The sequence below is a fragment of the Talpa europaea genome, assembly GCF_964194135.1.
Source record: "Talpa europaea genome assembly, chromosome: 6".
NCBI classification, from domain to species: domain Eukaryota; kingdom Metazoa; phylum Chordata; class Mammalia; order Eulipotyphla; family Talpidae; genus Talpa; species Talpa europaea.
Window position 1 is genome coordinate 12,314,164 of NC_140072.1, and position 16,535 is coordinate 12,330,698.

Below are 16,535 nucleotides of genomic sequence, written 5' to 3' on the forward strand. Positions count from 1 at the left end.
GATCTAATAATAACATTTTCTTAATTATATTGCTTTAAACATACATAAATAAAAAGATGTAATCTTTTTGGGGGTGACTTCTTAAAGTTCTGTTTATGAATTAAAGCTAATTTATATAGGTTTGTTAAATAAAGCACTTTTAAAGTTTATTTAATTCTAAAACATCTTTTTAATTGATTTATTTTCCTTTTTCGCCATGACCAGTTTGTTGTTTTCCTTCATTTATTAACCAGACATCCCGCAATAGATAGAACAGACCCAACTTTTCCTCACTTGAATTTTGACAACTGATATCAACATTAATTGTACAATAGGCAGTTTGTAACTATTGTCAGTTTTATTTTATGTAGTACATCTGTGTAATAATACTAAAATCTCTTTGCCCACATTTGCCTTTAAGCTATGAGTCAAACAGATATCTTACAATCTTTTTTAATTGTCTCTTTTACAATTTCATCTTTATCCTAAACATGATAAATCTACTCATTTATTGCTTTAAATATGAATTCATAGTAATTTTCACCACTTAAAATTTATAATTTGGTATGTTAGTTTTCATTGAGAATGTCAAATCTTGAAATGATTGACATTCTTGGATAGTTAAGAATAATTTTCCATTAGAGCAAAAGTATTGCCTCTTAAGAGGCTAACGAAAAGGCATCATAAGATTCTACATGTACACGTGTTTTCAGATAGATTTTCATCCTAGTATTTTTTTATATTTTAAAAGGGCATGTTTATTAGGAAAAGGAGAGGGAAAAAAAGAGGCACCTGTATAGACACAGGTCTTTCTTGTGAGTGTCAGACTCCAAAATTTATTTTTTAATTATATTTTACTTTGTAGATGACAATATCAGTTTTGGTGAGGCCTTTGTTCTTTAGATCCTTTTAGTGCTACTTAGGGCTACATTGTAAGTATATAGGGATGGGTTTATTTAAAAAAGTAAACTGAGAATTTCATCTTTTGTTTCTTTTTACTCTCACAGTAAGACAAAAGAGAATGAAAGAAGTAGATAATCTGGAACATGTAAAAGAAGAATGGTAAGTTAATTCAAACTGTGAGCTCCTTTGTTTTTTCTGCCCTTGTTAATCTTTATGTTCATTGCATTTCACTAACGGAGATAATGTTTCCATTATGAGTACCTCAGTTAGATACTTTTTGAAGTAAGTTTTTAGGTTTGTTTGTATTTTTTTTTTACCATAGCTGAAACTGAATGCATTTTTTAAAAGATTTTAAAATTATTTATGCATACAAGAGCTGGGGTACAAGCCAGAGATGCAGGGGGTAAGAGGATTCACCAGAGACAGAGTGGGGAGCAGGACAAGCAGATCTAGTGAAATACACTGCTGAGGGGAGCGGCGGGTGAGTCAGGAGAGGTCTGCTGCACCATGTGGATTGCTCCCTGGCTGGCCGGGGATCGAAATCATCAAGCACTGGGTACAGTCAGAAGCGCAGGAGGGTGAGAGAATTCACCAGAGCCAGAGCGGGGAGCAGAGCAGGCAGAAGGACCAAAGTACACTGCTGAGGGGAACAGCGGGCGGCAGGAGAGATCTGCGCGCCATGTGGGACCCTCGCCCGCCCGGTGGCCTGGGAGCAGCTGGGGATCGAACCAGCGCTTCAGAGGCTGCGGGCAGCTTCGCAACCCAGTGCTCAACTGCTGCGCCACCGGGGAGGCCCTAAACTGAATGGATTTTTAGTGTAGTTGTGAAATCTTGATAAGACTTCTCTACACATTGCTTAACAATTTATTTATTTTATTTTTTTCCTTGACAATTTAAGTAGCTGTTTACATCATTGACTTTTAAGATTGTATATCTTAGATTCAGAGTGAAAATATGACTTTGGAGTCAGACAAACCTAGCTTTAAGTCCAGTCTTGGTTCTATTACCTCTCTGGTCTTTAGACAATTTAGGTAGATTCTTTGAGCTACAATGTGTTATCTACAAAATGGTGACAAATACTTTGTAAATACTTGTTAACCAAGCAGATATATTTTGTTACTTTTTCATTATTGTTTTATATAAATATTTGATACTATTCATTGCTGTTGTGTAAGGGGCCACTATTTGAGGAACTACTGAGACTTGGAAAGTATTAATGACTCATTCCCCTGAGGTCACATATTTATTATCTTAACTTGGAAGAGGGTCTAAATTGCAACAAGAGGATCTTTACTGAGACAGTGTGTGCAAGTGCTTAGAAAATAGTCAGTAGTACATATTCCTTTTTTTTTGTGTGTGTAGGGTGTGTGAAGCAGGATCTGACAACCAAACTCGTAGGGGTAATCAGCAAACAAGTTGTGAATATTTTGTTGATAGCCTTTTTGAGGAAGCTCAGAAGGTTGGTGCCAAATGCTTGTCTCCCACTGAGCAGAAGAAACAGGTAAATGTCCATCGCTTTTTTTCTCTTCCACGGTTTCTCAAAATGGGAAACTTCTAGAAGTTCTGTCAAGTCAAAATTGTTCTCATATAATAGTAGGTTATAGTTTACCTTTCACACTGTATTGGCTTTGTATTGATACTGCAAAAGCTATGGTGGGTAAAATTGCTGGAGCCTGTCTAGGAGGAATCAAGACCGTGGCACCCAGCGGGCTGGTAGTTGCTGTATTTGTTGCTTGTTGAGTGAGTTTCTGTTAAGATTGTCCTTGAAGGAGCAAAATATAAGTTTTATTTAACTCTAACCCTTTCAGTACACATCTTAATAGTCTGAGTGACAGAATGTGATGTACATTTTTCTGTAATATACAGAAGTCTCTTAAGAAAAAGTGTGATTATTTGAGATGCAGGCTGACCCATCTGCTTTTTCATGGTTTACTGTTTTTTCATCATTTACAGGCAGGGATGTTTGGCAGACATTTTCTCAAAATGAATGAAATGAGCCTGGCATTTAAAGGAAAACAAATGACAGTATTTATTGCAAGCAAAACTTGTATTGACTTTTTTAGTGAAAGTAAGAGTTTGGTAAACTACCACCAGGCACTTGATAGCGCCTCAGAACGTAAAGATTTTTCTGATGAGGTCACTGTCATATTAATGAATAGAGTCCTTTTATTGTATAATGAAAAATAACAACATTTGGCAGATTTACATGACTCAGAAACAGTATTTTCCAAATGATCATTATAAGATATTTTAAACTGATGCACAGGAGAAAGAGCCAAAATGTCTTATAGATGAAAGGATTTCAATGTAACAAATTTATGAAAAGTTCATTAAGTTTAGATCCCATTCAGATTTTTCATTAACTTTTGAGATATTTCCACTTATTAAATTTTGACATAGTATCCAAAAAGAATGCCCATGAAAGGCTATTAAAATACTTCCTTTTGCAATTATATATGCTACATAATATATATTTCAATTAAAGCATATCCCATGGGCTGAAAGCAATAGCAATTATGAGAATCCAACTGACATTTTGAAGTTAGACATTAAGGGGAATTTTTTTAAATCCCTCACTCTGATATATCTTTTATACTTACATTTGAAATTTTATCAAAATTTAAGTTCTAAAAATGCATGGTCTAATAGTTCTGAAAGACCTATTTCTCCTTGGCCATGATATCTGCTTCCCAGAGGTAACTACTTAGACTCTTTGCTCTCCTAGTGCACAGTTTGGGTTTCTAATAATGTAGTAATAGTGAGGCTTTGATTTTTCAGTTTTTCATGTTATATATTGACTTTTTACTATAGAAAGTGAGGATTTGGCTCTGATTATACCTCCCGTCCTTCCTAAGCCGCCTCTTCTCATCCATCTAATATAGTTATATCATAATTTTTATCGTCTCCCACTGACTTCATTTTCTTTGTGTCTGTCATTAGTTCACCCCCCAATTCTCAGATAGAAAGCTGTACTTTTCTCAATATGTTTGAGTGTATGTGGTAACCTTACTGGTTTTTCTGAGGGACAGCTGTGGTTAGGTCCTATTTTCCCCCAGTGAGCTGGTCGCCTTCTGAGGGAGTCATTACGCTTCTGCGCCTCTGTGGAATCGTGGTCCCGAGCAGTCTCTTCATCTCTCCTTCCTCAATACCCAATCCCATGCCTCTCCCAATCCCATCTCTTTTTATTAATTAACTAGTTATTTTTTCTTATATCATTGTCGTCCCACAGTTCTCTCACCACCATATCACCTGTGAACCATCACAAATTCTCTTGTGTTCCTTCCTCCCTATGTTGACTCCTCTTCTCCCCTCCCTTGCTGTATGCCTCAAATCTATGGTCAGCCTCCTAGTTTTAACATTTTCTTGACCTTTTGTTTGGTTTCTCTATATTTCACATATAAGTGAGACCAATTGATATTTCTTTTCCTTTTGACTAATTTCCGCTGGCATCATAACCTCCAGCTCCATCCATGTTGCTACAAATGGCATGAGCTTGTCTCTTTTGATCCCTGAGCAATATTCCATTGTGTAAATATGCCACATCTTTTTGATCCATTCATCTATTTGGGGGCATTTGGGTTGTTTCCTTATCTTGGCTATTGTAAATAATGTTGCAGTAAACATAGGCTCTACAGGAAGAAATATTAATGACAACATGACACTGGCATTTTATATTTGAAGGAATAGCCATTAATTACTTGGTCATTGTCGGTTTTTTTTTTTTAAAGAGTATTTTTTTTAATAGAGGCATGTTTTTATTTATTTATTATATTTGTTTGTTTGTTTTGTTTATACATGCACTGGGTACAGTCAGAAGCGCGGGAGGGTGAGAGAATTCACCAGAGCCAGAGTGGGGAGCAGAGCAGGCAGAAGGACCGAAGTACACTGCTGAGGGGAGCAGCGGGCGGCAGGAGAGGTCTGCGCACCATACGGGATCCTCCTCCGGTGGCCGGGGAGCAGCCGGGGATCGAACCGGCGCTGCAGAGGCCGCTGGCAGCTTCGCAACCCAGCTCTCAACCGCTGCGCCACCGGGGAGGCCCCATTGTCGTTTTTCCCTTCCTGTGCATTATGTAAAACTAAAACTAATACAATGTTTTGTGTCAATTATTGTATCAATTTTAAGGGGAAATATAAACTAAAATCTATAATGATGGAAGTTTTCAAAGGACTTTTAATCTCCATTTTAACATTGTGGGTTTTGTTTCTTACTGGTTTGAAGGTAGATATAAATATAAAATTATGGAAAAATGGATTCACAGTCAATGATGATTTCAGAAGTTACTCTGACAGTGCAAGTCAGCAGTTTCTGAACTCCATCAAAAAAGGGTAAGCCATCTTTGTAAATAGGATATTTTAGGCATGTTTCCTTTGGAAGAATCCTTTTTAATGTTCCCATATCCCTACACATTTGCAAACATATTTTTTCTTTTATACATTTAGATTTTCATGAGCTGGGTTTTTTATTTCTTTGGATATCCCTATATATGAGGGAACAGTGGTTTGTAGCACTGTGTATGGTTTAGAGTTATAGGGTCACACCCTTCAGATGTATGTTAGCACACCATGCCCACCCCTACCCCACACCAAGGCACCCATATTCCACTGTGCCCCCTCACACCTTGCTCGCCTAAGGTTTCTTAAGAGAGTTACAGCTGTAATTTTTGACCTTTTCTGAACTTTTACAAAATTTGTGTGTTGTACAAAGGCCTTTTTTCATAAAACCACTTGAGAGTAAGTTACTGAAGTGATGCTTCATCATACGATCACCTTGTTATGTGTAGCATGGAAACAAAGACATTTTCCTGTATAACCGCAATGCAGCCATCTAAATAAGGAAATTGACATAGATGCTGTACTACCTTTTCATCCTCAGGCTCTTTCCAAGGTTCACCATTTGTCCTAATGTTACTCTGGATAGCAAAATCACCCCCTTCCTAATCACGCTTTGCACTGAGATATCACGTCTCTACAGTCTCCTTCAAAATATGGGGTTGTCGAAAAGTCATGACATGTTTTTTCTGTGTTTTTCAAGCAAAAATGCATCATGACTTTTCCAACAGCCCAATATTTCTGGGATTAGAAAATATCTGTGAGTAAAACGGATGTGGCTCCTGCTGTTCTGCAGTTTACCTCGCTCAGAGGAGAGTGTCAGCAGTAACTGGACAAAGCCCCCAACTGAGTCCAAGTCCTTGATCTCTTTCTTTAATCTCTCTGTTAAGAGAGTGAAATATGGAAGCATTTTTAAATTTTTATTTATATTTTTTGAAGATTGATTTATTTATGTATACAAGGACTAGGGTATGGGCCAGAGATGTGGAGGGTGAGAGGGTTCACCAGAGAGTGGGGAACAGAACATGCAGATTGACTGAAGTACACTGCTGAGGGGAGCAGCGGGCGAGTCAGGAGAGGTCTGCTGTGCCATGTCGGTAGCTCCCTGGCCGGCCAGGGATCAAACTCGTGCTGCAGAGGCTGCAGATAGCTTCATAGGTTGCGTCTTAACGCCGTGTGCCACCAGGGAAGCCCTGGAAGCATTTTTTTTTTAAGTTCTGATATTTTGGTATTTTACCTTTGTCATTTTCAGAGTAAATCTATATTTTCATTTAAAAATTGAAATGAGAACCTGAGTTTTCTAGTACATTCTTAGTTATATTTATTTCAGGCACCTATAAAATTTATCAAATTGTTAATTAGTATTATATACTCATCAAATATTTCATGACTTCAGTACTCTTCTAATACTACTGAATAACTCAATCTGTTCCTACAGTTATGGTCTCAAAAATGACTCCATATTGTTCCAGGTTTTTGATATTCACGTATTTAACTATATTATTTTAGATACATTTAGTTCTTTCATTGTCAAGAATGTTATATCCCTCTTATTCCTATATATTTTCCTATTCTTTTTGCATTCAAAATGTGTTTTTCAGAAAAAGAAAAAACATATTGGGAACTTTATCACTATGTTTTTTTTACTTTCCAAGGGAATTACCTTTAGAATTACAGGGAATTTTTGATAAAGAGGAGGTGGATGTTAAGGTAGAAGATAAGAAGAATGAAGTATGTGTAGCAACAAAACCCGTGTTCCAGCCTTTCTCCGGACAGGGTCACAGACTGGGAAGGTGAGTTCGCTCATGGTTTGTGTTTTCCATAAACAAAACTAATTTTCAGCTTGTCTACATTTGTAGGGAGCTTATCATTTCTCCCATCAGAAATGGAATTTTTCATGTTAAATTTTATGAAGACTCCTAAATCATATTTACCTAGTGTAAATTAAGTGGACACTGTACTAAAAAAATCATAAAGGCTTTAAAGTTTTATCAAATTGAAAGGGTCTGTTTTATTGAGGACATTAAGCAAAATTGGGTGGATTTTTCTGCCTTGAATTCACAGTTTGAGTTTTGCCATTAATGTTACAGTATGCAAATGCTAGATTTTGCACAGAGAGTTCCATATTATAGTTACCAGTACCTTTCACACTGTTCTGTGAGCAGTATCTGAATTTTGAGGTAATAAAAATGAACAAAACAAAACACCTGATAGGGTAATATCAGTGTTCAAAGCCTTTAATTGTTTTCCTAAATCTTGTTGTCTTCATCTGATCCAACTAGGTCTTATGACAGGATGCAAAGAGGTTAGATACAGGATCACTTTTATTTTAGGTATCAAGATTGGTAATCACCCACACATATAAAAATATCTGGATGTGACTTTTAGACAAATTAAGAAATTCTTAGATTCTTTTATTTTCTTCTTTATTTTCTTTTATTAATCCAAGGACTAATATTTATAGAGAATTCATAATTTCTTTTAGAAAATTTAAGCTGGGAGTAGATAAAGGTAAAGTCCATAGATTTATCAATCCTATTCAAATTGTCTATTTTGTAAGGAGCTATTCAAATAATGCTATTAAGAATATATTTACATAGCACTCCACAAGCTTACAAATTATTGGAATGTGTATAATTTCATTAGGTTCCTTGAGTCATCATATTTGGTGGATATAATATTAATATCTAATATTAATATTAATATCTTTGTATTATTTTTGAGGGAACAGTTATGACTTTCTTTTTAAAAGCTAAACTTATTGGAAAATGGTTTTAGTAATTGCTTACTGATAAACTTCAGCTTTATAGACAAACATGCTTCTGACTTTGTCATCTGAATTTTTAGTGCCACACCAAAAATTGTTTCCAAAGCAAAGAGTATTGAAGTTGAGAATAAAAATAATTTGTGTCCTGTCCCACTAAATGACCTGGAACCCATCACTAATATACAGATCTGGTTAGCCAACGGGAAAAGGATTGTCCAGAAATTTAATATTTCTCATAGGTGAGTTTTCCATTTCATTATTTGTAGATTTCTTTCCTAAATTTAACTTTCATTTATTCTTTTCAGTTTAGTCAGCAGTTTTTAAAAACTGTCCAAGGACCTTAATAAATGGTTCTCTAAACATATCTCAATTCTTATACCTTAATACTGTCTTCTTCTTAATTGTCTTATCTCTCCCAAATTGTTTTTCATTTTAACTAAAAGTAGGTGCATCCTGGATATAGATTTCCTTCTTTATTTAAAAGCGTTAAAAATTTCTCAAAGAAATGTTATAGAAGTAAAAAAATTATCACATTTATGCACATTAAAATAACAATAATAATGTGCAATTTACCTTATATACCTTTTCCTGATTGTATCTCTCTGTGTGTGTATGTGTGCAAATGCAGGAGATAAACACTTCTAAATTTGCATAAAATCATTCCTGCATTTAGTCATAGTTTTACCAAATACATTTCCATCACTAAAATATACTGAGTTGTCTTCTTCATTTTCAAATAATTATTCTAAAAGAGTATAAATTTTAAAAAAATTGTATACAGAAAAGTAAAGTATAGAGAACTGTTTCCTCCTGACTGTCCTAAGAATAAGTTGTCAGTCTTATGACCCATCACCCAAATATAAACTTTAGTGTATATTTTAGTGTATATTTCCTACAAACTAGGACATTATCCCACAGAGCCACAATAGAACCATCTTTTTTTTTTTTTTTTGGTATTATTTTTCACTGAGATAAGGTTGGTTTATGATGTAAGTATTTGATTTAGGTATGGTGTATATACCATACCATACCCTCCACCGAAGTACCAATAATCCTCCACTGTATTCCACTGGGCAGCCATCTTTAAATAGGAATTTGACGTTGATACACTTTAGCTAACAAATATTCAGATCTTAGTCAAGATTGGCCGTGTTATCTAATATCCTCTGTAACCAAAAGCCATTCAGATCCTACATTGCATTTACATAAAACATTTACTTTAGCCAATTTTGGGGACCCAAATAAACACATAGGATCATGTTTTAGACTTTTTGGGGGAACTTGCACAGAATAGAGTGGAACTGTGATTGGATCAGAGAATTCTGTATTTAGTGATATGCCATGTGGCCTTAAGTCTGAGTTTCACATTTTAGCATCTCTGAAATGGGGGTGCATCCTTTATTCGATGTTAGCCTTATGGCAGTTGTGACACAGTTGTCTTTGCCTTACCTTCTGCCTCAGAGCTTCCAAAGTAAGTGTCAGCAGAAGAGAAGCATCCCAGAGACAGTGGTGGAGTACTTTTTTAAAGATTCTGTGCCACCATCACACCTGCTGATACAGATAGTGGGTATTATGTGGGAAAACATGTACACTGATGACTGAATAGAGGATTTAAGACTGAATAATGTTCAAGATTAGAAATGACAATCATTTTATTCTAGTTTATGACAGAAGCATATGAGTATGTGCACATGAGAAGCACATTTGATAAATGTTAAGTGTAAAAGTGTTCTTTGAATAAATAGAAACATTCTAAATGTTCAAGAAGTTCTTTGGAATAATCTGGATTTTTTTTCTTCAGAATATATAGAAGGATGTGTCTCAAAATCAATGGATCTTGGTTTTAAATGAACTGTGTACACACTCTCCTTCTCTAAATACACACACACAGGTGAATGTAACTTTGAGCTATCTTAAAGAATGCAGTGATTGTTACATTGTAGTGTTCATCACACTAACTGAAATTCTACCAGTGCTGAGTTAAGAAATTTCTTAATTGGGTTTGAAGTATAGCATGATCTTATATTTAAGAGATATAATCTATATCTGTATTAGATTACTCTGGACCATTTCTGATTCATTCAGAGCTAGGTATGTCAATATAAAAAACTTTCTTCTCTAGAAAATTTCAGATATATACAAAAACAAAGAGAAGATATAGCAGTCCATCACTCAGTTCACCTAAACTATTTTTCAAGCAAATCCTAGACTTCTACAGTAATGTGTAAATATTTTAGTATGTGTCTCCAAAAGATTGGAGCTTTTCAAAAATGTAATCATGATGCCCTGTCACACCTCATAGCAATTCCTTACTGTCATCACATAGCTAGGGAGTCAGTCACTAAAAGATAATCCACATGTCGTTATGATTGACTGTTCTAGGTATTGACATAGCCAGCTGTCTTCACATTATTGTTACCTTAAATTAGCCAATTCAGGTTTTCATAAAATTGTATTAATGGTTTGTGCTGTTTTACAGGGTAAGTCACATCAAAGACTTCATTGAAAAATACCAAGGATCTCACAGAAGCCCTCCCTTTGCCCTGGCAACTGCTTCCCCATTCCTCAGGTTGCTAGATGAAACACTCACACTGGAAGAAGCAGACTTACAGAATGCTGTGATCATTCAGAGACTTCAAAAAAAAACACTGAACCTTTCAGAGAACTTTCATAATACGGATTTTTGATACACTGAGTGAAAAGTTTGCAGAGAAATGATGGCTGTCAGTGGACATAGAAACCAATAGGGAAAGGAAAAGTCAGATATGTTGGGTTTTGGGCCTGAAGTATTATTTAACTTCCTCCTGTTATCCTGTTGAGAGGATTTTTACTTAAGTTCGAGTTAGGAAATTAAATTTGACTGGAAACTATAATCAATGCACTTTTCCCAGTAGGCTGATCAGAAAGAAAAATTCACTTCCTTTCAAATACCACTTAATCAACATAAGATATACTTAATAACTGTATAATTTAGGATCTTCATCTGGTATAAATTAGCAGATATGTTCACAGTATCATTCACCCAAACAGCAGTGATTTATTTAAATGTTAACTGTTTCAGATTTCAAAAATAGCAATACATTCAAAAATTTAACATGGCAGGTTAAGAGCATCAGTATGATTGTTTTATAACTGAGATGCAATCAAAAGACTAGATGGAAGGAACTGATTTCACTAGTTATACCTAAACCTCAAAGTTTCCAATTTGCTTTCTTTAATGGCAGTGTCTACTCAGATATTAATGTGGCAGTAATATCTGGGATATATTTTCATCTAAGAGTAAATTGTGTCGCTTAGTATACTGTTACTAGTCATCTGCCTCCTCACATTTCTGCGTTTTTGAAAAGTAAACTTTTTTTTTATATATTTTGTTTTTCCCATCTCCTGTTTTACTCTCTTTCAGAAATTGGGGATCTGATCTTTAGCTAATATTTTGAGTGAGTCATTCATTTGCCACCATTTAGAATCCAATGCTGTCTTTTCACATTACTAATTAATATTTTAGGATGCATCTCATAAAGCCTGATTTTCTATTCTACATCAGAGTCATCCTGTGTATACTTGAAAGGAATATTTATTATATTCTGATGCCACTAAGGAAACATGCTTTGTATCTTAGACTTTGAACTAAAAGACTTAATTATTTCACTGTCAGATTAAATCCCCTTGCCTGAAAAATCAGTTTAAGATTTTTTGCAAATGATGTATTGACTCAGATCAAAAGTGACATACATAATGAATGCTCCCAGGACTAAGTGCCCTAGCCTGCAGCAGTAAGTTCACAGGCAGTGGATGTCTGCTGGAAAGAGCAGTTTGCTAGTGAACTTTCTGGCATCAAGATCTTTTGTTCATGTGGGTTGTATGTATATAGTATATTTTAAAACGTTATAAAATGTCTTCATTTTAAAAATACGCATCTTAATATGAATAACATTTTTATGAAAATTATTTATCAAAACACAAAAGGGATTTAGTGAGAAAAGTCTTAGATTTTTTGGCAAATCCCCTTTACTGTGATTTAAGGAAGACAGATGGAATCTCACTTGTCTGCTTCTACCTGCAATCTGTTGCCATATCGAATATATAGCCTCTAAAAATGCTGCTGTACATCCACGAGGAAAAAAGCAGATAATGTATTAGTATGATTATGATGAGACTTGACCTTGCAGATTCTCTGTCCTTATAAAGCAGTGATTCCCACGCCCTCACAAAAGTATCACTTTGCAAAGCTTTTCAAAATGCCTATTCCTGCCACTACCACACGGTTCTAGCTCATTTTTTCTGGGATGATTCCCAGACCTCTACATTTTTAACCTTGAATGATTCATACTTAGGTCACTAATAGAAGGACGAGCTTTCAGGAAATCTGCACTAAGTTTTCACCCTAAGAAAATAAAACCAGCACCCTTCGTCATGGATAGTAGGAGACTCTCCACTGAAATGGGGCTTCCATAAGTATAACTGAGACAAGGCTGGGCATTTAAATGAGGAACAACAAAAGGAAAATACAGACTTGAATGCATGACCTGTTATAAGATACGTGGTCTGATGGAGGTCCATTTTAAACATGCTTCAATTTATAGCTCTCCGACTTACACACAGTAGCGGTCTGTCTCTATTAGAAAGAGAGGGAGGGCAACAGATATGTTGCAGGAAATAAATATCATTAGTAACTTTTACAGCCGTGTTAGAGCTCTCTCTAGTGAAACGAAAGTGATAGTATTCTTTAACAAATGAGGAGGTAATAAAATCAACAGACTTCTTTTTCAGGGAGAAAATAACATGATAGTATATTTCAAGAATCTATAATAAAACATTTCACATAGGTCTATCAGGAGGCATTTTATACTTTCTTTTGCATAAATATAGTCAAATATGTAATTCTTCATATATTTCAATAAAGGGACCTCTCTTGGGAAATACTTTTCTTGTACCTATAGAAAAACCTCTTTCAGTGGTTCTCCAGTTAAAATTATTTAACAAAAAGACTCATCAGAGGTTTTCTTGTACATGAACAATATATCCCACTGAGAAGTTCCTGTAAGGAAAATCCGTCATCAGCAATAACCTCCATTTTTGTAACTGTGAAAACTTTCATTAATGTGAATAATATTCTCTAAAGTTTTCCAAAATGGGACCCATCCTATAAAGCTTTTTACTTGAAAGATTAAAATTGTAAAGTCATTAGTTAAATGTGTAGAATATTCAATATGTTGGCTTTAGAAAACAAAAACTGAATTTGACAAGGTAAGGCAAACTTGAAAATGAGCAAGCATCTTAGATGTGGAATACAATTTGTCTTAAGTTTTGCTTCAAAACTCATCAATTTCTTGAAAAATTGTTAGGGCTAATATTTCTAATTTTATAGAATCTAATTTATTGGTTGAAATACTATGCATCATCGAGTTATAAAAGTGATCTTATTTTATGTACTTCTCATTCAGAATACTCTTCATTACATGTTATCGTGTCGACAGTATAGTATGTATTCATCTAATTCAGTGCCTTAAAAATATTTTGAAAGAGGTATTTTGCTAATGGCAAAAGAATTGTTCTCTTAAGGATGAAATACTATTAAAGGATCTGTAAAATATCTTACACTTGTTTCTTATAAAACAGCATTACATTTGGATGCATTTGTCATTTTTGTTGGGCAGAGTCATTCAGTTTGAGAATCAGCAAACATTAGGTGCCTTCTGTCTGCCAGATACTTTAACCAATGTTGCTTCCATTTAAGACCCAGAAATGTTAGCAACTGTAATATGTTCAAATTGTTTTTTATTTTTATTTTTTTAACTATCCTTTATGTCCTTAGCTGACCTAGCACAGAGACTTGTTAGTGGGGTTCACTCTTTTGTTCTCTTTCTAAATACAAACCATTTAATTAAACAATGGCTCATCACACTACATCTTCAAATAGAAGTGGCTTATTCAGTAGATTAATATTTGACTCTTGTTTGTTATAAATTTTGTGTGTGTGTGAAGATAATTCTTATTCTTGTAGAAAATTACAAAATACAACTATGCTAAGATGATCATTAAAATGCCTATTATTCCACCATTCACTGATAACATTTTGATGTAAATCCTTTCGGACATTTTTAAGTGTATCAGTCTTTAGTTCTGTTTTAATTAAAAGATGGGCATGGTTATTGTAATCCTGATTTTTTTTTCTATTGCAATTTAAAGCTATCACTTTAAGGAGAGTAGTCACTGTTTAGAACAAAACAGTTCATTACATTTCAGTACCACCACTCCCAAAATTGGAGTTGTTGGTTTTTTTTTTAATAATCTTCCTTTCAAAAACAAAATTGTGGTAGTACATACAGCAAAGTGTACATATTGGAAATGAAGTGTTTCCAAATCTGCTAAAAATACATATTAAATGATGTGTTTAGATTATCCAAAGAAACTTCAGCTTGACTTGACTTTAGTTTCCAGTGAATTAAATACTTAGTAATGTATTATCTCATCCTTCCACTGTTGATAGGACTGCAATCAAGGAAACAGGGCACCCATTTTGTAAATTAAGAAACTGAAGCATAGAAAATGGAACAACACACATCAGACTGGTTAGTGTCTACTTTAGGATTAAATTTAGCTGTGACCAAAAATTCAAAATAATAGTGACTTACAAAATTGTGTTTTCCTGCAAAAGTTCAGAGGGAAGCAGTTAAGGAGAAGTAGATCCACTTCAAGAAGTCATCAGACTCCTATTGCGTTAATCTGCCATTTTCGACACCATTTGACTTGAGGTCCTGAGATAGATAGCTACACTGGCTATCTCGAGGTAGCACCAGCCAACACATTTGCATTTCATCCAGTAAGAGAAGCAAGCGCACACACACACACCCTCCCTTAAAAACAAAACCACAGGGCCTCCCTGGTGGCGCAGCGGTTGAGCGCTGGGTTGCGAGGCTGCCCGCGGCCTCTGCGGCGCCGGTTCGATCCCCGGCTGCTCCCCGGCCAGCGGAGGAGGGTCCCACATGGCGTGCAGACCTCTCCTGCCGCCCGCTGCTCTCCTCAGCAGTGTACTTCGGTCCTTCTGCCTGCTCTGCTCCCTGCTCTGGCTCTGGTGAATTCTCTCACCCTCCCGCGCTTCTGACTGTACCCAGTGCATGTATAAACAAAACAAACAAACCAGCAAACAAATAAATAAAGCATGCCTCTATAAAAAAAAAAAAAAAACCACAGCTCCCTTGGTATGTAATTCCCATACCTTCCAGGTCACTCATTTAAAGTATACAATTCATTCGTTTCTACTGTAGTCACAGGGTTGTGCAACCATTGCCATAATCCTATCTAATTTTAGAACTTTTTTTTTTAAGATTTTATTCATTTATTTATACAAGCACTGGGTACAGTCAGAAGCGCGGGAGGGTGAGAGAATTCACCAGAGCCAGAGCAGCAGGAGAGGTCTGTCGCACCATGTGGGACCCTCGCTGGTGGCCGGGGTTGGAACCTGCACTGCAGAGGCTGTGGGCAGCTTCTCAGCCCAGTGCTCAACTGCTACACCCCCAGGGGAGGTCCTAATTTTAGAACATTTTTTTCTCCTTTTAAAAGAAACCAAAAATGCCCATCAGGGGCCTCCGTGGTGGCTCAGGGGGTTAAGACAAAACATTATGAAACTATCCGCAGCCACTGTAGCATGAGTTCAATCCCTGGCCAGGGAGCTGACCCACATGGCACCGCAGACCTCTCCTGCCTTCCCCGCTGCTCCCCTCAGCAGCATATTTCAGTAGACCTGCCTGTTCTGCTCCCCACTCTCTGGTGAATCTTCTCACCGCACCTCTGGCCTGTACCCCAGTTCTTGTATGCATAAATAAGTAAATCTTTAAAAATAAATGCCCATCAGCAGTCTATTCTCCACCCTGAGTTTTGGGCAACCATGAAGATTCACCTATTCCTGGACATTTGATATAAATGGAATCATGTATTTTTTGTGACTGCTTCTTTTCACTTAGTGTAATGTTTTCATAACACACATTTCATGACTTTTTGATTGTCAAATAATAATCCGTTGTATGGATATGCATGCCACATTTTATTTATTCATCACTTGGTAACATTTGGGTTGCCTTTATGTTTAGCTATGATAAATAATAGTACTGTAGCACACTTACTCAAATTTTTGTGTAAACATGTTTTCATTTCCCTACAGTATATACTGAGGAGTGGAATTGCTGGGTCATGTGCCAATTCCACATTTAACTTTCTGAAGATCTACCAAACATTTCCAAAGCAACCAGCACCACTTACACATCCACCAGCAGTGTATGATTTTCCACAGCATTTTTTAATGTCTACCTTTTCAGCATTGGTTAATGTCTACCCTAGTGGAGTCATGGCTGGTAGTTCTGATTTCCCTAATGACATGAACACTTTCTCATGGGCATATTGTCTGTCTACATTTGGGGAAATATATAGCCTTTACTCATTTTTAAATTGACTTGTCTTTTTTTTAATATAACACCTTTAATTTTCAATAGTACACAAAAAAGATGAACTACTTAGGCATAAATTTAACAGAAGCATTCAAATCTTCTGCACAGAAAAC

At 35.8% G+C, this 16,535-nt stretch overlaps 1 protein-coding gene across 1 annotated transcript; it reads left to right on the forward strand.

Annotated features, from left to right (window-relative positions):
* Nucleotides 1–991: 991 nt before the first annotated feature.
* Nucleotides 992–10,652, forward strand: UBXN2A (UBX domain protein 2A; the record flags this gene model as incomplete). Its single annotated transcript, XM_084235726.1, is given in 7 exon segments — nt 992–1,041; nt 2,245–2,383; nt 5,102–5,208; nt 6,867–7,004; nt 8,059–8,217; nt 10,458–10,617; nt 10,620–10,652. Coding segments are annotated over 7 exon segments (777 nt in total). The 5' UTR covers nt 992–1,000.
* Nucleotides 10,653–16,535: the final 5,883 nt, after the last annotated feature.